Consider the following 23,331-nt stretch of genomic DNA (forward strand, 5'->3'; position numbering starts at 1 on the left):
ATCAACACATCATATTTAGTGGATTGCACTTGGGCCCTCTGTGAGACAAAAGCATGCTCATGAGGGATATTACAGTTTAAAAAGCAGATAATGACTTGAACCAGTTCAAGTCTGTCAAGCACTTGTGTTTTGTTTTCCATCAACACCCACATGGCCTGACTTTGAAGAGGAAATACCAATTATAGCAATGTCTACATAAATTTCTATTGCCCCCTGCCTTTAACAAGGGGGAAAAAAATAGGTATTCTGCTCAGAATAACAACTCTTCAGTGTCAGAAACAAACATTCTGCCCAAGAAATGATGGGCACCAAGCAAATGACGCCAATTGTAACAGGAGCGCAAGACAAAAGAGAATCAGTTTGGAGTTGTGCACATGTGGCAATTCTTCAGAATAACCAAACACGAACAGGAGTTTGGTGTTGAATAAAACTCCATTGTAGGATTCTTGCCAAGTTGCAGCCACAAGTGCTTGTCCATCTAACGTCTCCCCTGTGGAGCCAGCTGTGCTATGTGCTACAAAGCTATTGACAGAAGGCCGAAAGCAATCACTTGCATTCTACCACTATTATTAATAATTAGCAGAACAGTCTTTGCTCTGCACCAGCAAGAGGTGGAGTTTTAACTTCACAATTTGATACCGTCATTAACATAAGGAAAACCCAAATTGCCCCAAATTAAATAATGCATGCTTCACAGTAAGCTTGTTTCAATTGGTTTACCCCTCTGCGTTCATTCATTAAACCATAACTAAACTTTTACTTCCATTCATACAAAGTGCAGGTGCTGTGGTGGTGGTTGTTGGCAGGGGAGGGGGTCTGTATGAAGTTAGGGCATTAGGAAAAGGGCTTCTAATAAAAAGTATCCTGTATTTTAATGGTTAAAAATTGACATATCAAAATTATTTTTAGTGCCTCTTAAAAAATATTCTGCCCTGCTGATAGGAACCTGACTTCCTCTCCCTCTCCTTACTAGACAGCTCCATATTATTAACTAGAAACATCCAAATGCCCTCAAGTGATTCCATTGAAGCAACTCAAACTATCATTTAGACTTGTGATAAAGCTATTTAAATAGGACACCTTGGCTGAAGCTGCAAAAGACCCAGGCAACAGAACTTCCCTCTCATCACCATGGCTTCAGATCGTTTCGCAGCCCAGTTTAGAGTCAGAGCCCCTAACACGGATGGTACAGCCCAGTCTCTCATGCATCTCATGGACTTCAACCCAGATAAGTGTGTGGTGGTTCATTTTGGCAGGTCGAATAGGATGAAAGAATATAATACTAAAGGGTAAGACTCTTGGCAGTGTGGAAGATCAGAAGGATCTTGGGGTCCGGGTTCATAGGACGCTCAAAGCAGCGTCGCAGGTGGAGGCTGTGGTTAAGAAGGCATATGGAATACTGGCCTTCATCAATAGAGGAATTGAGTTTAGAAATCGGGAGATAATGCTGCAGCTGTATAGGACCCTGGTCAGACCCCACCTGGAGTACTGTGCCCAGTTCTGGTTGCCTCATTACAGAAAGGAGGTGGAAGCCATAGAAAGGGTGCAGAGGAGATTTACAAGGATGTTGCCTGGATTAGGTGGCATGCCTTATGAGGATAGGTTGAGAGAGCTAGGTCTTTTCTCCTTGGAGAGGCGAAGGATGAGGGGTGATCTGATAGAGGTGTATATGATGTTGAGGGGTATTGATAGGGTGGATTCTCAGAGGCTTTTACCCAGGGCTGAAATGGTTGCCACAAGAGATCACAGGTTCAGGGTGCTGGGGAGTAGGTACAGAGGAGATGTTAGGGGTAGGTTTTTCACTCAGAGGGTGGTGGGTGCGTGGAATCAGCTGCCGGTAGTGGTGGTGGAGGTGGATTCGATAGGGTCTTTCAAGAGGCTTTTGGATAAGTTCATGGAAGTTAGTAAGATAGAGGGTTATAGGTAAGCCTGGTAGGTAGGGACATGTTCGGCGCAACTTGTGGGCCAAAGGGCCTGTTTGTGCTGTAGCTTTTCTATGTTCTATGTAGGCAAGCAAGAAACATTAATCTGTTCAGTAACTTAAAATTGTATTCTTCCAAACCTATCTTTATCATGCAAAAACTGTCAAATTTGAGAATGATGAAGCCTGGGTAGAAAATACTGTACTCTGAATGGACTACAGTTGGTGACAGATAGCCTGAATGCTGCAACAGTGGATTTTTAGTGGAATGAAGGCCAATGTGGACAGGAACATAGTTATGAAAGTTCGAGAAACAAATATGGAAGCGTGAGCATTTTAAATGAACAGTGAGGAAACAGTTAGACCTCGGTAAATATCCAAACAGTATAATGACTAATAATGGCAGATCTGCCAGGGAGACAGAGTTAGGCCTTGGAAAGGGTCCGGAGGAGGTTCACAAGAATGAACCCTGGAATGAAGAGCTTGTCGTATGAGGAACGGTTGAGGACTCTGGATCTGTACTTGTTGGAGTTTAGAAGGATGAGGGGGGATCTTATTGAAACTTACAGGATACTGCGAGGCCTGGATAGAGTGGACGTGGAGAGGATGTTTCCACTCGTAGGAAAAACTAGAACCAGAGGCCACAACCTCAGGCTAAAGGGACGATCCTTTAAAACAGAGATGAGGAGGAATTTCTTCAGCCAGAGAGGGGTGAATCTGTGGAACTCTTTGCCGCAGAAGGCTGTGGAGGCCAGATCATTGAGTGTCTTTAAGACAGAGATAGATAGGTTCTTGATTAATGAGGGGATCAGGGGTTATGGGGAGAAGGCAGGAGAATGGGGATGAGAAAAATATCAGCCATGATTGAATGGTGGAGCAGACTCGATGGGCCGTGGGGCCCAATTCTGCTCCTATATCTGATGGTCGATATAATGGCAAAAGTTCGATTCATTAGAAGGAAGAGTTAGGTGCGCAACTGAATAGCAAAATGAAGAAAAGTGTAGTGAACAGCTGATAAGGAGTTTCATTCTGTACAGTAATGAAATATTGATGGAATAAAAGACTTCTGGAGAGTTTTGAAATTGGGGTTTGGAGATGCTTTGAGCAAGCAGAAACGGAAACTACTGAGGTAGTGTTGGAGATTATACAAGGAAAACAGTTTCAAAGTTGTGACCAGAAAATGGCAAATCAACTCGTTTAGACAAGTGCTGAAATGTTTTGGGGTGTGTAAGGAGTTATTATAAGGACAGGTGGAAGGAAAAAGACCAAGAGGAAGAAAAGTTAAGATATTTCCAAACCATATGAAAAATGGAAGATAGTAAAGAATTGAGACACAACCTACCTTTGGTCAATCACTTAGGATGGTGACTTTATTCACGATGACCTGAAGCAGTATTGTTTTTTTTAGAAAGTGTATGTACTTATGTCTACTCGTATCTGAATGTCACATTTTCCTGATCCTCTTGCATGCAATGTGCCAACATATAGCAGATCCAAACTGGTTTTGAAGCTCTCTCTTTCTCAAAACGGCACAGTGGCACGGGTGGTTAGGACTGCTGCCTCTCAGCACCAGGGAGCTGGGTTCAATTCCGGCCTCGAGTCACTGTCTGTGTGGAGTTTGCACGTTCTCTCCACATCTGCATGGGTTTCCTCCGGGTGCTCCGGTTTTTTCCCACACAGGTCAGGTGGATTGGCCATGCTAAATTGACCCTTGGTGTCAGAGGGAATAGCAGGGTAAATACGTGGAGTTACAAGGATAGGGCCGAGATGGGACTGTTGTTGTGCAGGCTCAATGGGCTGAATGGCCTCTTCTACACTGTAGGGATTCAATGATTCTATTAGACATTGGTCTATTGGCTCAGTGGTCGTACTCTCTCTGTTAGTTGTCTCGTAATTGAATATTTAATTATATTCAAGTTACAAAAGAACATATTGGAGCAGATTGAACTTGTAATGCCCTCGAGTTCAGGGGTGTTTGTAGCATGCATCTCTAAATAAAAGCTTAAAACTGTAAAGATTGGGCTGCAGTTCTATATTTCATTGCCTGGCTATCTCGATCAAAATATCTATCACCTTTGAGTCAGAAGGTTGTCTGTTCAAGCCTTACTCCACACACTCAAACACGTCACACAGGCCAACACATCAGTGTGGTACAGGAGAGTGCTGCATTTTCTGAGGTGCCTTATTTCAAATGTTATGTTAAACTGGGACCCCATTTACCCTCGAATGTGGATGATCCGATGTTTGCATTCAACCAGAAGCTTTCGTTATGATCTGATCAGTATATGTCCATGAACCTACATCTCTAAATCAGACTGTCTAGTCATTGCAACACTTCATTCATTGTAAAATGCTTTGGAATTCCCCAAGGTCATGAAAGGCACTATATGAACGTAGTTGTCTCTTTCTTTTTTAATCCAGTTGAGGGTGCAGCACGGTGGCACAGTGGTTAGCACTGCTGCCTCACAGCACCAGGGACCCAGGTTCAATTCCGGCCTTGGGTCACTGTCTGTGTGGAGTTTGCACGTTCTCCCCATATCTGCGTGGGTTTCCTCCGGGTGCTCCGGTTTCCTCCCACAGTCCAAAGATGTGCAGGTTAGGTTGACTGGCCATGGTAAACTGACCCTGGTGTCAGGGGGATTAGCAGGGTAAACATGTGGGGTTACAGGAATAGGGTCAGGGTGGGATTGTGGTCGGTGCAGACTTGATGGGCCGAATGGCCTCCTTCTGCACCGTAGGGATCCTATGATTTTCTAGTTGCTCAATATCAAGGGCCTTAACCATAAAAGACCACCTGGCAGATCCACAAATTGGTTAGTAAAGTTATGGAAAATCTTGAATGTAAACAGAGTTAATATTATGGGCTGTAAAATATGTAAGAGCATCTGCTACAATCCCCTGCTGCTACATAACAGCCTGAGGGACTTCTTTAGTACAAAGAAAAGGCACATACTTGACAGTACAATGCAGGAAAATAGGCCACGGTTGCAAAAAGTCCTATCCAACACAATCCTCTCATAGCTGTAAGAAGACAGAGGGTGGTGGTTGATGGAAAATGTTCATCCTGGAGTTCAGTTACTCGTGGTGTACCGCAAGGATCTGTTTTGGGGCCACTGCTGTTTGTCATTTTTATAAATGACCTGGATGAGGACGTAGAAGGATGGGTTAGTAAATTTGCGGATGACACTAAAGTCAGTGGAGTTGTGGACAGTGCAGAAGGATGTTGCAGGTTACAGAGGGACATAGATAAGCTGCAGAGCTGGGCTGAGGGGTGGCAAATGGAGTTTAATGCGGAAAAGTGAGAGGTGATTCACTTTGGAAGGAGTAACAGGAATACAGAGTACTGGGCTAATGGTAAGATACTTGGTAGTGTGGATGAGCAGAGAGATCTCGGTGTCCATGTGCATAGATCCCTGAAGGTTGGCACCCAGGTTGATAGGGTTGTTAAGAAGGCGTACGGAGTGTTAGCTTTTATTGGTAGAGGGATTGAGTTTCGGAGCCAGGAGGTCATGTTGCAGCTGTACAAAACTCTGGTGCAGCCGCACTTGGAGTATTGCGTACAGTTCTGGTCGCCACATTATAAGAAGGATGTGGAAACATTGGAAAGGGTGCAGAGGAGATTTACCAGGATGTTGCCTGGAATGGTGGGAAGGTCTTACGAGGAAAGGCTGAGGGACTTGAGGCTGTTTTCGTTAGAGAGAAGGTTAAGAGGTGACTTAATAGAGGCATACAAGATGATCAGAGGATTAGATAGGGTGGAGAGTGAGAGCCTTTTTCCTCGGATGGTGATGGCTAACACGAGGGGACATAGCTTTAAATTGAAGGGAGAGAGATATAGGACAGATGTTAGAGGTAGGTTCTTTACTCAGAGAGTAGTGAGGGCGTGGAATGCCCTGCCTGCAACAGTAGTGGACTCACCAACATTAAGGGCATTTAAATGGTCATTGGATAAACATATGGATGATATTGGAATAGTGTAGGTGAGATGGACTTTAGATTGGTCCCACTGGTCAGCGCAACATCAAGGGCCGAAGGGCCTGTACTGCGCTGTAATGTTCTATGTTCTATTTGATTATAGCCATCCACATTTAGAGGAAGCCCCAATTGATGTAAAGTTTGCACAAAACATCTGCTGAAGCCAAGTAACCTTCTTCAGCAGGGTTTTTATAGTTGCAGCTGAAGAACACCAAAGGACAATCCTAAAATCCTTGTTATATTTTCGAGTTTTGGATGAAAGTATCATAAATAAAACCAATCATAAGTTTAGAAGTGATACTGAAATCAGGGCGCTGAGCAGGTAACGTGAACTATACAACCAGATGCAAAATGATTAGTACAAGAAACAAAAAAAGGCAATGTATAATGAATGATTAGGTTGTCCAGTATGTTAAACCAGACTTTTGGATTATTACAGAGGGGTAAATCAATGAAATTGGTGTATTGCTGAGCCATAATAAGCACTACCAATTTGGCTGCTTACGACTCATGCTGTATGGATGAGGACAACAACCACTTGCAATCATATGGTACCTTTAAGAGAGTAAAATGTCCGAAGGCGGTTCACTGGAGCTTTATCAAGCTACAGCCAGTGCCATAGGTGGTATTACAAAATAGATGACCAAAGCTAGTTGGTAAGGAACATCTTAAGGGAGAAGACACAGTGAGACAGAGGTTTAGTGAGGGAAATGCCAAAGCTTATGGCCCCAGCAACTGAATGCACAACAGCTAATAATGAAACTATGGACATCACGAACATGTCAGGTGCCAAAACTGAAGACTGGTCTTGGCCAATGCTCAAGAAAGCAGCGAGTTTGCCTGCTACTTCGCAAATGCAGTCTCTGTTGCTATCATAGGGGTCAACCAAAAATGTAACTTATTCTGAACGAACCTCATCTCCCAAGTGGGTTATCATCAACTTATCTAGTTACAGGTTTATTCCAGAATAACTTGTCACCAGTGGAGACATATTCGGTGAAAACACAAGGAAAGATTCACATAATACTTTGAAAAATACAACAGAAATGGCTGTTAATGGTGAAAACATCCTTGCACCTGATCATCACCTGAAGCAATTACACAAAGGTGAAATCAGAAAAGTAAAACCAGGCCTTTGATGTACTTCAGCATCAACATGCCAACAGGAAAAAGACACAAACAATATCCTGTGACCAGCGTGCCTGGCCACGTTCCTCCCCAATATTTGATAGTTACCGTAAATAATAGCATACAAATCAACCCAGCGTGCAAGATGGCCTCATTTTCCAACCCCAAAAGTCATATTTTTGCATATACTCGGCATACAAGTCAAACCCTTTCTCAGCCATAATACACTGTACTCACTTTAGTCGTCAGTCATTCTCCTACAAAGGCATGCTTTACTCACCAGTACTCATAACTAGGTGTAAATAATCAAGCTGGCATCACAGGCTGTGTTGCAAAGGTGTGCGGGGGTTTAAGACATGCCCACTCTTTGTGTCAGAAGCAGATGACATTTCAAAATGGGGCCACCCCACACTTGCATTTCACATTCATACCTCATCATACAAGTTGATCCCCCATTTCGGAGGAATTTTGAGGCTTCAAAGTTGGCTTGCATGCCAACATCTAGGGTATTGTATGTTGTGCTCAGCAGTGACACCATTCAAAGAACCAAACCTCCTGAACCATAATAATTATCGACCGTAATAATTATCTGAAAACCTTAAAATTAATCCAAGTGTTGTCTAGGCAACATACGTCTATTTTTAAACCTAGATTTGTTTATCCAGCATAAACATTATTAAAATTTATTATGTGTGTTCTATGCTACAGTAAGCAGCTCCTCTGTGATTTGCAACACTGAAGCTCAGCGCTGTGCAGGTGGGTTAGGGATTACAGGCAGCACTTTGCACAGAGATACCAGCAGGCAACACACAGGAGCAAACTGTGCACCACTGGAACACTGCTTAACATTTACACTGCCTCGCTCACTTCATTACAATTTTTGGTTAAATAATGAACAGACCATATTATCACTTCCTGAGGGAATCTGAAAATTATAAATAAACTCTGAAACCCATAAAATGGGAAACAGAGATAATATTGACAAACCTAAAGAACACCACTTCACAATGGTTATTTCCACCACACCTGATCAAATATTTCAGTCCTGAATCTCAGCACGGAAAGAAAAAAGGCATTTCAAACCAAGTTGAAATTTATTACAATGCAGCTCGCAGGATTAGAAGAATTTACCGAATATATTCAACTAACCTTAAAAAAGACTAACCTTCAAGAGAATATTAACTTCACTAACGTGCTATTTGAAAGGCACATCACAAATCGTGACATTTTATTTTTTGTTTAAAGGAAACGCTTTAGTTCAAGTTTTTATTTCTGTAACTACATTTTGTACAGAATTTTTAAAATATTCAGACAAAAGTTTATGCAATGACTCAATACGTAAAGTTTGATTAAGGTGACCTTTCAAATGTTTAATGTTCAATTTGCTTGGTTTAATGATATCTGTGAAGTTGTAGGTACCTGTTATATTGTTCAACACTTCCTTGAGTTGGTTGAAACTATTCAGAAGTAGATCTTGCTCTTCATCCTGAAATAAAAATATATAAAGCATGAAGATATAGTTTGTAAACAATTACTCTGATACAAGGAACATTTGTTACCCAGTAGAGACACAGATCAAAGGGAGGAAGGGGCATTTTAGAACTTGAAATGCCTACCTATGTCTAGCACATTGCTTCATATTCTTCCCAATTCCTTTGTGGGCCATATGCAGTTATAAGGGAAGCTATAACAGATGTTTGATTACAACCTAATCAGCTAATGAGTTTTCAAACTGGGAAGTCTGACCATGAACCAAATGCAACACATTCCGAGATTGAAAACCACACAAACTGCACCAATACCAGCAGGTTTTAAACCAAGTTTGCTGCCACAAAAGAAATTTAGTCTATAATCATGAGAGTAAGACTTTTGACACCTATTGTCAGGCACAGCCATTGGTGCTTCATAATCGGACACTTCTTTGAAAACATATTGCATTGGGAGTTTGGAAAAACCAAATTCCCTGAACTACCTCAAGCAGAATTGAACTTACTCCGAGTTCACATTCAAAACGACCAGCTTGGAACAGGCCATGTTAGTTTAGTGGCATTCACTTCAGTTTTGAGGATAGATCCATAAATTTATCCAACTACAAATGCAACCAAAGCATTCAACTGTCGATATTCTGACACAATCCCATTGATTACACTGGTTGGAGTAATGCCTCAACTTCTTTTGGCTCCATTTGAAGAGAAGCAGAAACAGGCTTCAGAATCCTTTTCATGGCAAAATGTCACTTTCTCATTTCGTGACCAGTTTACCCGCTAACACAAGTTCAATCCTTGTAATGAGAAATCACATATCAAGATTTCTTTACCACTGGCAATGGTTATACACTCTGGACTCTATAATTTACCAAACATCACAGCACCATTATTGCAACCATCAAGATGAGCGTTTTGAAGGTTCCATGCATAAGTGAGAATCATTGTATAAATCTAAATTATAGCCACTGTGTGAATAATGGTGACAGTACTCCAAGCTCCTGAAGAATTAACTGCACGCACAATTTTAGTGCATCAAGCACAGAAACCCAAGTCATCCTGGTCTGCAATGCAATGGAATTGTAACCATTATACTCTAACTCTTACTATCTCAAATTAATAATTGTTAATCTGAGATTGGTCAATTTTTCTTAGCTCAGGATATTGAGGGAAATTGTGCCAAGGGAGATGGATGGAGTTGGGAATCAGATCATCTCGATGAATGGCAGAAACGGCACAAGAGGTTGAATGGCCAACACCTATTTCTATCTTCCTATGTATTAGATCCCTTGCATACACAGATGTAGATATAACTTAAGTCGCAAAGAAAACATTTTTAAATTAAGGTCCTAAATGTGAAAGGTGAGTGAGCACTGAACCACTTCATCAATCACATCCTCCAAAAAGTACTATTAATATTTCAATAGCAGATTGTTTTTCTGGGGTTAACACCTTGACTGTTGAAGATTGGAATTAATCTAATTGCACATTCATTAATAAAACGATCCGCTTGGCATTTCTAAAGACAGAAAACACTCCATTGAACAATAAATACAGTAAAAATATGGAAACTGGCAGTTGGGACTAATTTGTTATTGGGCCTTTATTACCCAGTGACTACAACTTCCACATTATGACCATGCCATCAGGGAATGTATTCTAATAATAGCTGAATGTACCTCCTATAACAAACAACAGGACGGCTAAGAATGCCAAACAGGTCTATAAGTGATACAAAAACTGCATGACAGTTTGCAGCCACATGACATACAAGCGATTTGTCAAAACAACATTCAGCACCCACCTGATGCTACAGTTAACAGCACGCAGCAGATACATCACAGTAAAAACTATGACATACCTGATACGGCCTTGTTGTTTTGCTCTCCCCCAGCAATGCAGTCTGCAGCGACAAAGGAAATGGAAAACAAAGCAGTAAAAACAGATTGAAGAAGCCAAGAGCTAGTCAGGTCGGCGGAGAAAGGTAGCATCCTTTGACGCATTTCATAACATGGCCACATCCAAAGACCTTGAGGGGCTCATTCAGCTAATGTCCATTTTCACATTGGAAAGCAAATCAGAGATCCAATTGTTAGAAACTACCACCAATAACTCCAAAATTTCCAAATCACATTCATGCAACCTAGCATTGTGTTAAGTTCAAAAACTGTCTAAAAGGTCGCTTGTTCAATCCGCACTCCAGGTCAAGTTGGTTGATCGTCACCCAGAGCAACAAATCCATTGGCCTGAATACCAAGACAGGAATGAATACAAAAGTGATATCAGTCGAGTTTCTGGTTCCTGACTGTTACTCAGTGGTCCTTGGTGGAAAGTATTCATGTGCAGAAACCCAGCAAGAACAGGATTGGGATTTTCAGAATTGACACTCATCACTTCAGCCTACATATGAAGTATTACAGTGGCACAGTGGTTAGCAATGCTGCTTCACAGCACCAGGGATCTGGCTTTGATTCCTGGGCTTGGGTCACTGTCTGTGTGGAGTTTGCACGTTCTCCCCGTGTCTGCGTGGGTTTCCTCCGGTTTCCTCCCACAGTCTGAAAGACGTGCTGGTTAGGGTGTATTGACCCGAATAGGCGCCGGACTGTGGTGACCAGGGGAATTTCACTGCAGTGTTAATGCAAACCTCACTTGTGACTAATAAATAAACTTTAAAATTTAATCATGGCTTGGGAGGGGTAATCATTAAAGGAAACCGAGCCTCGCAAGTGAAAGGGAGTGCTGTCACAGAGTTAAGACAGAAATAAAAATCAGAATATTAATATTGATTGAAGGGGAAATGTTTTGAAATATCTTGGAACAGGCAATTAATAAATGTTATTTATTAGCAAACAAAAACTAGAAAAGTGAGCTGTACATTTCAGCTACACCAGCAGCTATTAACTGTAAGTTCCAACATCAAGCAAAAGAAAGTTCTGATAACCCTATGGAAAATAATTGAAATGCGACCAAACGCAGACGTATGAAATTGGCTGCATGTAGAAATATTTCAGTGTGAACTGCGCTGGAAGAATTTCCTTTGGTGATTAAAGGAGATGTTCAAGAAGAAACAACTTGAGAATCCCTTCAGAAAGTGAAAAAAGAGCCAAGTTCTTGTTTTTGCCATTTATGATACTTTTTAAACAGGTTTACCATCAAACAAGCTTAAAAGGTATTTCTGGGTCACCTAACATATCAGTAAATACTTCAGTTACATTTTTGCACAGTTATATTTCTGGTGGTTCTTTACATTGGTTCGCAGCAATTCCCCCAAGAGATTGTTGCTCCCGACTTGCTCTGTTATCTGTACCTTCCTGCACCTGCCTGCAGTGCGGGCAATGATTAAACCAGGGATTAGTAATTACCATAATTGAAGTAATATGCTCACTGAATTTAATGTAGTCTCACGCTATGTCACTACTCTCACTCTAGACTAATAACAAAAGCAAATTATTCCTGATGCTGAAAATATAAAACAAAAAAGAAATGCTGAAAATACTCAGCATATTCAGCATAGGATAGCGGAATATAATATTAATGGTAGGACTCTTGGCAGAGTGGAAGATCAGAAGGATCTTGGAGTCCGAGTTCATAGGACGCTCAAAGTAGCTGTGCAGGTTGAGGCTGTGGTTAAGAAGGCGTATGGTGTACTGGCCTTCATCAATCGAGGAATTGAGTTTAGGTGTCGTGAGATAATGCTGCAGCTATATAGGACTCTGGTCAGACCCCACTTGGAGTGCTGTGCTCAGTTCTGGTCGCCTCATTACAGGAAGGATGTGGAAGCCATAGAAAGAGTGCAGAGGAGATTTACAAGGATGTTGCCTGGGTTGGGCGGCATGCCTTATGAGGATAGGTCGAGTGAGCTCGGCCTTTTCTCCTTGGAGAGACAAAGGATGAGGGGTGACCTGATAGAGGTGTATAAGATGTTGCGAGGTATTGATTGAGTGGACAGTCAGAGACTTTTTCCTAGGGCTGAAATGGTTGCCACAAGAGGACACCGGTTTAAGGTGCTGGGGAGTAGGTACAGAGGAGATGTCAGGGGTAAGCTTTTCACTCAGAGGGTGGTGGGCGCGTGGAATGGGCTGCCAGCAACGGTGGTGAAGGCGGATTCGATAGGGTCTTTTAAGAGACTTTTAGCTAAGTACATGGAAATTAGGAAGATAGAGGGTTATAGGTAAGCCTTGTAATCGCTAAGGTAGGGACATGTTCGGCACAACTTTGTGGGCTGAACGGCCTGTATTGTGCTGTAGTTTTTCTATGTTTCTATATCATCTGATGAAAGGTCAACCTGAAATGTGAACCCTGTTTCTCTCTCTCTCCAGATGCAGCCTGATCTGCTGTGTAATTCCAGCATTTTCTGTTTTAATCTCATTTTTGGACAGAAGGATATTGAACAAAGGTCAGATTTTAACAGGTTAAAAGAACCAATAATGATTAAAATTTCATTGAAACATTAAGTAAATGCAAAACCGTATGAGGAAGAAATTCCCAAGAAACTTAATAGGTTAATTGTACTTCATAATCAACATCATGGGATGTAGCAGAAAGTTTCTAAATGGTCAGATCTGAAGGTTGCCTTTTCATTTCAATATCTGTAATAGAATATTTAGTGAAACTTCACCCTTCAGGGAACCAAACAGGAGTTTATATTTGAAATAATCACCAGAATTTCTGGAAAAATTCTCAAACTTCTCCAAACATCAGCTGTAATCGAAAAGTATAGGAAATCTGCAACAATCTTTGATTGAGCCTGTGACGTACAAGCCATATGCTTAACAGGATGTGAAATCTCAAAGAAATGAACACAATAGTGAAAGATTACAATTGTTACAAACAGCAAAATAAAAATATGGAAAGGCAAAAATCAGAACTTTATTTTTATCCCCAAAGATTCGTTCAGGTGCATTTTCTAGACAGGGACTTTAAACAATAAATTCACAGCACAAAATTGCAGCTGTTCCATCAATACAAAAGCTTCCTGCTCCTGACAATATTTAAATCTGTGAAGCAAGTGATGTGCTTCTTTCATTATCAAAATTCCTAAATCCTGACAGCCTCACTAGTTGCACTGTTTACACTCACTTTTATAATTAACAGTCCTGTGAAATGCATCATGACCGCTCCCTACATCCCTCTATAACCAGCCTCAATGAAATGAGCATAACTTATCTGGTACAGCTAGCATCCTAATAATGTTCCCTCTCAGAACAAAAGCACCTGGCTCCTCTTGGCACCTTTCAATGCCAGTATTATCACTGCCAGTTGGTTTCCATCTGATGAACTGAAAGTGAAAAGCCGTATTTCACCACTGCACAACAATGCGACATAGAAGGGAAGATATGTCAGTCAGAAAAGTGGATTCTTCCAAACATACCCTGCAAAAGAATTTCAGCTCAACGCTGAAGGCATTTATGAAGTTTTATTAAAAATGAATTTTAGCAGCTGAATTGTTAACTATATACACATACGCAACGACAACGACTTCCCGCACTCTCACAAGCAAACTGATTGGTACAAAAAGTATTTGGGACATCATTAACTTCATCACAATTGACTACAGTATCCTGGGTTTGAAAGGACGAACAATTCTTATTTAGAAGCTTTTGCTGAAATGTGTGACTTTCAGAAGACAGGCTCAAATGATAGTTGTCAACACACAGGGCCTGGGCTCAAACAAAGTCTGGTCTGTTTAATGACATAGCCAAGGATGGCCAGATCCTATGCAACTACCTGGCAAAGGAGTCAGCATTTTCAAAAGCAAATTGAAAGTGTTGGGGTGCAAGAGAATGGTGGATCACCCAATGAAGCTTCTCTTTTTCAGGTGGCAAATAACAAGTTGCTGCTCATATTTGGGGGAAAAAATCCTTATTCTCTTCATTGTTCTCCTGCCCAGATTCACAGTATAAAATCAGGGAAGAAACTAACAAAAATAACTTGCATTGCCCTGAAGATTTGAACTCCCAAACAGGACATGTGAATTTAAATGGGTGGCTACTTTTTGATTCCAGACAAACTTAAAAGGTTAGCAGAACAGAGGCTCAATGGTCTGTATAGCATTCTGCTGCTCCTGTTTCTTACATAGCTTCAGTGTTAGAAACAATGTTAAACATTCCTTGGTCACAACTGGTGATTGAGCCAAATGCCAGTGAATAACAAAATAACTCACAGAGCACAAGTGACCACCCTCAGCGAGACGAGGGGAGTGAAGGCAGAGCAACTAAATTTGCAGACGACACAAAAATAGGTAGGTAAGTAAGTTGTGAAGGTGACATAAGGAGGCTGCAGATGGAAGAATAGGCAAAAATCTGGCAGATGGAATATAATGTAGGAAGATGAGCAGAGTATTTCTTAAATGGAGAAAAGTTGCAAAATTCTAAGGTGCAGACAGATCTTGGTATTCCACTGCATTTTGTAAGAATTCTTTCATGGGATGTGGACGTCGCTGGCTGGGCCAGCGTTTGTTGCCCATGCCTAATTGCCCTGAGTCGTATGAGTCACAAAATGTTAGTAAGCAGGTATAGCAAATAATTAAGGCGGCTAATGGAATGCTATCATTTATCATGAGAGGAATTGAACATAAAAGTAAGGATGCTATGCTTCACTTATACAGGGCATTGGTGAGACCACATCACAAATATTGTGTGTAGTTTTGGTCTCCTGATTTAAGGAAGGATGTAAACGCAGTGGAGGCAGTTCAGAGGAGGTTTACTAGATTGATACCTGGAATGAGTGGGTTATATTATGAGGAAAGGTTGGACACATGTTGCTTGTTTTCACTGGTGTTTTGAAGAGTGAGAAATGACTTGATTCAAGTATATAAGTGCCTGAATGGTCTTGTCAAGGTGGACAAGGAAAAGATGCTTCCCTTGCGAATTAGTTCAGAACCACAGGGCACAGTTTTAAAAGCAGGGTTGCCCTTTTAGGACAGAGATTAGGAGAACTTTTCTCTCTCAGAAGATTGTGCAACTTTAGAACTCTCTGCCTCAGAAGGCAGCGAAGGTGCATTCAGGGTATTTGAATATTTTTAAGGGAGAGGTAGATCTGTGCTAGGCAAGGAAATCAAAGGTTATCAGGGGTAACTGATCATGTAGAACTTGAAACACAAGCATGATCTTATTGAATGGTGGAGCAGGCTCAAAGAACCGAATGACCTACTTCTGCTCCTATTTTGTATGTTTGCAAGGTGATTCCTGGACCTGTCCACAGTGATGCTATGAGATGAAGACACAGGGAACCACCTGGCCTTTTCGCTCACTCCACTCAGCCCACTAAAACGGCAGCAGCTGAACTTTTCAGCTCACTGTAACAGCAAAGAAAGTAGCCCTGTCTGAAAATTATCCAGAAAGGCGAAATCAGTCTCCAATTTCATTTTCACATTCTGCTTACTGCCATCGGCTGAGCAACTGATTAGCAACATATCTGTAAAGCTCAATACATGGTCAAGCAACACACCACGTAAGAAAGACTTTGTACAAATGCATTGCCAACACTAAGACACTGGCCAACAGACAAGTCAGGCAAGTGTAGTCCTGCGACCATAGTCAGATTCAAGGGTCATCCAGAACAGATCTGGCAAACACACTATATCACAGTTTTATACTACATTAACTTGATCTACCAAAACAGCAAAAAGGAAATGTTCTTCAGAAAAGCTTACCAATGGAGTATGAGTGGTCCATCTTGAGTTACGCTTTATAGCACCAACGACACAATTTATTTCGCCTTGCACAATATAAATGCTTTTATCTACCATGGTGAAGGATCTGCAAAGGAGGAAGAAATGGTTACGTAAACTTGGAAAGAATTGTCGAGTGAGGATTTCATTCAGCTGTATACCAAATAATTTTAAATGCTGGAAACACAAGTTCACTCTCAGTCAAGATGAAGAAAATCAAGGATTGTTTTTTTTCCCCACAGGCAAAAAGGAGTAGTCTTTACATGTTACTTCATGTTTGATGGACATCCTCGAATCTTAATTCAACGTGAACTCCTTTGCACTTTTGCATTGTGCTGGGTATAGAAGTGATCACTGCAGATTAGGAAGGTTCCAGGTTAATCTCCATTTTCTGCTACAATAGCTGGTCACAAACATGGCAGCAGTAATTTGTGTCGGCATTTGTTGGCTAAACACATTGTCAATGTTAATAACTACCCAGTGGCCCCAAATGGAAAGGACATATTTGGCATCACTGCAGAACCATTTCCCTCTAATAATGCAACAATTGCAACTTACTGCAGCCAAACTAACTCAAGATCAAGATTTGGGGTCAGGTGGTAGTACCTTAAAGTGTGCAACTACACCTGGGTAAAACATTTAAAGTAACATGTCAGTGCAATGTGGCTGGAGTCTTACCCATTCTACAGACGTGGTTTCTTCACTTTGTTGCTTTTGCATTTAAGTTAAAGTTTATTTATTAGTGTCACAAATAGGCTTACATTGATGGTGCAATGAAGTTACTGTGAAAATCCCCTAGTCGCCACACTCCGGCGCCTGTTCGGGTACACTGAGGGAGAGAATGTAGCATGGCCAATGCACCTAACCAATACACGTTTTGGACTGTGGGAGGAAACCGGAGCACCCAGAGGAAACCCACGCAGATACAGGGAGAACATGCAAACTCCACAGTGATCCAAGCTGGGAATCAAACCAGGGTCCCTTGCACTGTGAGGCAGCAGTGCTCATCATTGTGCCACCCACGGTAATTATGCTTAAAAATGTGTTTTGAAATATTCACGCCTCAAAGTTTCTCCAATTTTAAGTCAAACTAATAAATGCTACACCAAATTTACTGAAATCCAAATACTTGAAATGACATTTAGTGTGCAACAGACCTCTGGAAAATCCTATAGGTTTGAAAAATGTTTGCACTAATACCATCTGTCTGCAACAATAGACAATGCTGAAAAATTAATACATGGTGTTTTGTTTTCCACCACAATAGATTTCAAGACCTCAAGCCAACTTAATCTTCTTTAAATAATCGATGGAACTTGGTACACCATAGTTGCGTCAATTATGATTATTTATAGAAGCCAAGCTTGAACGAAGGGTGGGATCGCTGGTTAACAAATGGTTTCAATCATCAACACGATAGAATTTACCACAACAGAAGACATTTGCGGTGTCACCAATTCAGGACCAGCAAAATTTGCAACGTTCTTAAGGTTTGAGCAATCTGACTGACCTACAACACTGCTGGGATAATCCCTCCCCCAAACTGACAATTACATTTGACCAAATTATTAATTCGCTGCACTGATGGAAATTTAATGCAAGCCACTGTGGGTCCAAAGTTCAAGCAAAATCTGAAAATCTAGCTTTTCAGGCGAGATATCATTCATCATAAGGGAGTTGACTTCAGTTGTTAACATTCACTTTCCACCTAGCATTACTATTACAGCAAAGCCAAGGTCCATGTATAGGTTTCCACCAACTCTATCACTTTACTCCAAGAGTCAAATGTAGACTTTGTGCCTATCAAATTATGGATTTACAATTTTCAGGCTTTTTGTGGGCCATTTGAGAAAGCGATGGGCCAGCAATTTCCTTGCTTCGACAAATTTGATTCAATAAGTTTATTTATTAGTGTCACAAGTTGGCTTACATTAACACTGCAATGAAGTTACTTTGAAAATTCCCCAGTTGCCACATTCCAGCACCTGTTTGGATACACTGAGGGAGAATTTAGCATGGCCAACACACCTAACCAGCACGTCTTTCAGACTATGGGAGGAAACCGCAACACCCGAAGGAAACCTACGCAGACAGGGGGAGAACGTGCAGACTCCGCATAAGACCATAAGACATAGGAGCGGAAGTAAGGCCATTCGGCCCATCGAGTCCACTCCACCATTCAATCATGGTTGATTTCAACTCCATTTACCCGCTCTCTCCCCATAGCCCTTAATTCCTCGAGAAATCAAGAATTTATCAATTTCTGTCTTGAAGACGCTCAACGTCTCGGCCTCCACAGCCCTCTGTGGCAATGAATTCCACAGACCCACCACTCTCTGGCTGAAGAAATTTCTCCTCATCTCTGTTCTAAAGTGACTCCCTTTTATTCTAAGGCTGTGCCCCCGCGTCCTAGTCTCCCCTGTTAATGGAAACAACTTCCCTACGTCCATCCTATCTAAGCCGTTCATCTTGTAAGTTTCTATCAGATCTCCCCTCAACCTCCTAAACTCCAACGAATACAATCCCACGATCCTCAGACGTTCATCGTATGTCAGGCCTACCATTCCTGGGATCATCCGTGTGAATCTCCGCTGGACCCGCTCCAGTGCCAGTATGTCCTTCCTGAGGTGTGGGGCCCAAAATTGCTCACAGTACTCCAAATGGGGCCTAACCAGTGCTTTATAAAGCCTCAGAAGTACATCCCTGCTTTTGTAGTCCAAGCCTCTTGAGATAAATGACAACATTACATTTGCCTTCTTAATTACGGACTCAACCTGCAAGTTTACCTTTAGAGAATCCTGGACTAGGACTCCCAAGTCCCTTTGCACTTTAGCATTATGAATTTTGTCACCGTTTAGAAAATAGTCCATGCCTCTATTCTTTTTTCCAAAGTGTACGACCTCGCACTTGCCCACGTTGAATTTCATCAGCCACTTCTTGGACCACTCTCCTAAACTGTCTAAATCTTTCTGCAGCCTCCCCACCTCCTTTTGAATTTCATCAGCCACTTCTTGGACCACTCTCCTAAACTGTCTAAATCTTTCTGCAGCCTCCCCACCTCCTCAATACTACCTGCCCCTCCACCTATCTTTGTATCATCAGCAAACTTGGCCAGAATGCCCCCAGTCCCGTCATCTAGATCGTTAATATATAAAGAGAACAGCTGTGGCCCCAACACTGAACCCTGCGGGACACCACTTGTCACCGGTTGCCATTCTGAGAAAGAACCTTTTATCCCAACTCTCTGCCTTCTGTCTGACAGCCAGTCGTCAATCCATGTTAGTACCTTGCCTCGAATACCATGGGCCCTAGACAGCATAGACAGTGACGCAAGCTGGGAATCGAACCCGGGTCCCTGGCGATGTGAGGCAGCAGTGCTAACTAACCACTGTGTCACCGTGCTGCCAATACAGTACTGAGCGAGCTCTCCATTTAAAGGTGCCACTATTTGGATAAGACCTTAAACAGAAGTACGACCTTGCCTATTTCATTGGACATCAAAGTCCAAATGGAACTATCATGGCACTACACAAAGGGTAGGGTTAATTTTGCAGTATCCTTCACAGCAACTCATCTCTTACACATCCCAATCAAATTAACTGATTATTTATATTTTTGCCAATCATGGAACTTTTGCTATGGGCAACCTGGCTGCAAATCTATCCACATAACAGCAGTGATGAAATCTCAAATGTAATGAATTGACTATCAAATACTTCTGAATTCTTGAGACTGAGACAGATCAGTATATAAATGCAAGCTCCTTTTTCCAGACATTTAACCGCTTAGTTAGTTTAGATAATTGCATTACAATGGAGAAAATGTATGTTGCCTTGAAGAAAATACAAGAGCAGTGTTGAGATTTATATTTGATCTGCTAGTGGGAAGCCTTGTTCATTTGTAGATTACACACCTAGGAGATGCTTTGGGGTATTTTTCCATGGCAAAGGTTCTATATAAATGAAAACTGTTGTTGCATGTTTTCCACAGGTTTTAAGAACCAAAGAAATAGGAACAGGAGTTGGCCATTCAGCCCTTCAAGCCTACTCCACCATTCAAATGATCACAGCTTTCACCTCAACCAGTGTGTTTGCCAGATCTGCATGGTGTTATGGGGATAAGGTCTGGGTGGGATTGTGGGCAGTGCAGATTCAATGGGCCAAATGGCCTCCTTCTGCACTGTAGGATTCTATGATTCTATGAAAGTATTTGTTTAATGTCTCTGGCATTTCCTTATTGTCCATTATAATTTCTTCTATGTCTATCTTCAATGGATCCACATTTACTTTCCTTTTTACACCTCTCTTCCTTTGTACACATCAACAGAAACTTAACTTTTAAAATCTGTTCTTGCATCTCGTGCTTTTTTAATTGCGCTCTCTATTTCTTGCTCAGCCTTTGTTGAACCTAAAATTCTCCAAATCTTCAGGCTTCATACTCTCTTTGGCACCATTATTCCCTTCAATCGTGCATTATTTTAGCTTCTCTTTCTAGCCACAGTTGGGCCAGGTTTCCTATGGAGTTTAAATTTTTAGTTTACTAAACAATGTAATATTTTTATTGAAAGTATGCTATTGAAACATGAAGCAATGTTATTATAGTTAGCCACTACACTGTGGCTAACCACTTGAACTCACGTCAATATCACTTTGATTATATTTTCACCTACATTACCCTCCAACTGGCATATTGGCAACCAAAGTAACAAAACAAAGATTATTAATAAACAAACAACAAGTTTGACCAATAAAAACAATAAACATTTTGGTAAGCTTGAGTCAGAAAATCAACCTCATGATTCTACAATCCTCAAGTCACTTCAGTTATTTTCTCATATTTAGATCCCATATGAATTAAGTTGAATTGCCATAGCGTTAATTCCAAGACAATTAGGAAAATATGCAGATTCCTATTTTGCTTTGACCTTTTGTCAATTTCGTCCTTCTGAAAGCTGTTTAGAACTATTTTGAGGAGAAATCTTTGGTGTTAAACCTCCATATGGAAAATAAGGCATCCCATAATATACATTCTCTTTCTAAAAATACTCTGCTAACAGTTTACTTTGAATAAGCATCCTGACAGATTTCAAGTTCCGAGAGATTTGCTGGTTCAGGTTACCTCCCTCTCCTCCTTTAAGACACCCTGCAAAATCCACATAAATGAACAAGCCTTTAGTCATCTATCCTAACAGCTCATGTAGCTCAGTGTCAAGTTTTGTTCTGATAATGTCCCCGGGAAGCATATTGAGATGGTCCACCAGTAATTGTTGCTTCCTCGGGCAGTCTGGCAGCACAGGTTACAAGTACAGAACAGCATGTTCCTGATTAGCTATTTTGACATCACTTGGATCTGGTGGATTGGCCATGTTAAATTGCCCCTTAATGTCCAAAGATGTGGAGGTGAGATTGATTAGCTGTGGTAAATTTGCAGGGTTATGGGGATAGGGCAGAGAGGGGGGGGCCTGGGTGGATGCTCTTTCAGAGAGTCAGTGCTGACTCAATAGGCCAGATGGCCTCTCTCTGTACTTTAGGGCTTCTATGGTGGCTTGATCAGGCCTGTAGCTGCCCACCAAGTGAAAAATCACTTTCAGTTTTCAAGTGTGCATAGCCTTTCAGTGACAGCATGGCAAGAGTTGAGATAACCAACAGAGTAAATGGATTCTGCAGTAACTAGACTTCTATCATGTTAAACGGTAACCACTGTTCGAATTTGATAAAATGGTCCAAGCGGTTGAAGACATGAGTTCCAATGGTGGGGTGACGCAAGGGAAAGATGGGGATAGGGGGAATGGCACAAGAATGGATAGTTTTGAGGAGTTGGAGTACTGATTCCCAACACTTCAGCCAGTGGAACCAGGACAACCGCATTAAAAATCCTCCTGATTTGGAATGCCTCCATTAAATCAGCGCAGAACCACCTCTATTCTAAGAAGAGCCTTTCCCCCAGCTTCCCCAATCTCGCCAGACAACTGAGTCCCCAGTGCCATCCCAGTAAATATCCATCCCAGTAAATATATCCCAGGCCTCACTTCTGAAGGATGATGGAGTCAACACTCCAGCAAGGGGGGGGGGGGGGGATGTCGGCTCTAGGAGGGGGGGGGCGGTGGGTTAGGCCCTTGCCAAGTGGCAATCCCCCACTTTAGGGTGTTGGGAGAGGGGTATGTGTGTTTGGGGGGGGTTATTCTCTGCAGAGTCACAGCTCTCACTCATTGCATTGTGAAGAGGGGGGGCTGTGTGGGGTGGGAGTGCAGGGGTGAGGGACACAGAGAGTGACACAGGGTGTGAGACAGAGAGAAACTTACCCCCTGGGGGGAGCTTCCAACACATCCAAGATGGCGGCCTGGTTACCGCAGCCGGTGGAGGAAAATTAAACCCCGAGCGATAACCCGCGGCCCGGATCAGCTTCGGACATGAACGCACCCCGGAGCGAGCAGGCAGGCCCGGGTCACATCGCCGGGCCCGGAGTGCGTGAGCAAACCTTTCCCCCTCCTCCTCCTGCCCTGCCCGGCCCGGAGACGCTGCGACGCGGCTGCTCCCTGGGAACCGGCACGGCCTGAGTGACGTGGAGCGGGAGGACAACCCAACCTGCTGGCCCGCCCCAGGCATGATGGACGGGGGGTCGGGGCCAATCAGGAGCCGCGCTGCCCGTGGGCCGCGGCGACGTTACCCAATCGGCGCGGTGGGAGGGCGGGACCTCGAGCTATCAAGTTGGGTTGAGACGACAGAGCGTGCGTTGCGCAAAGGCTGCTGGGTCAAGGTGCTCCTGCTTCCTCAAACATGCTCAGGGATGGGAGCGAGGAGCTGGCTGCAGGGCAACTGAGTGCAACCTGCCTGCCCTCTCGCTCAGCTCAGATCATGCACCCTCACAGCAACACACCTCTTCCTGCAGTGGAATTTCTCAGCATGCCCGCTTTATTTTTGCTCCTGGTGCCCTGGCTGTGAACCCTTGAAGCACAATCTGCAGTGAACCCTGAACTCTTGTGCAATGTTTATTTGGCACTCCACCCAATGACGTGACACCAGCGCTGGGAAATGCCCTGCCTTCTACCTCCTGCCTTCAATGCACTGGTAGATGCTTTTAACCAATGACTGAAACAGTGGGGGAATGAAGCCAACTGGATGACCGAAGAGCTGCAAACCACTGCTCACCAC

At 42.4% G+C, this 23,331-nt stretch overlaps 1 protein-coding gene across 6 annotated transcripts in view; it reads right to left on the minus strand.

The window, feature by feature from the left end:
* Positions 1-22,734, minus strand: part of gbf1 (golgi brefeldin A resistant guanine nucleotide exchange factor 1) — a 210,121-nt gene extending 187,387 nt beyond the window's left edge. For all 6 annotated transcript variants that reach the window (XM_078199352.1, XM_078199351.1, XM_078199354.1 and 3 more), the window contains exons 1-3: positions 22,482-22,734; positions 16,163-16,268; positions 8,444-8,510 (exon numbers count right to left, since the gene is read on the minus strand). In XM_078199352.1, the coding sequence (XP_078055478.1) occupies positions 8,444-8,510; positions 16,163-16,258 (163 nt within the window). In that variant the 5' untranslated portion in view covers positions 16,259-16,268; positions 22,482-22,734. The remainder of the gene's footprint in view (positions 1-8,443; positions 8,511-16,162; positions 16,269-22,481) is intronic.
* Positions 22,735-23,331: the final 597 nt, after the last annotated feature.

This window comes from Mustelus asterias, chromosome 28 (assembly GCF_964213995.1).
Source record: "Mustelus asterias chromosome 28, sMusAst1.hap1.1, whole genome shotgun sequence".
Taxonomy (NCBI): Eukaryota; Metazoa; Chordata; class Chondrichthyes; order Carcharhiniformes; family Triakidae; genus Mustelus; species Mustelus asterias.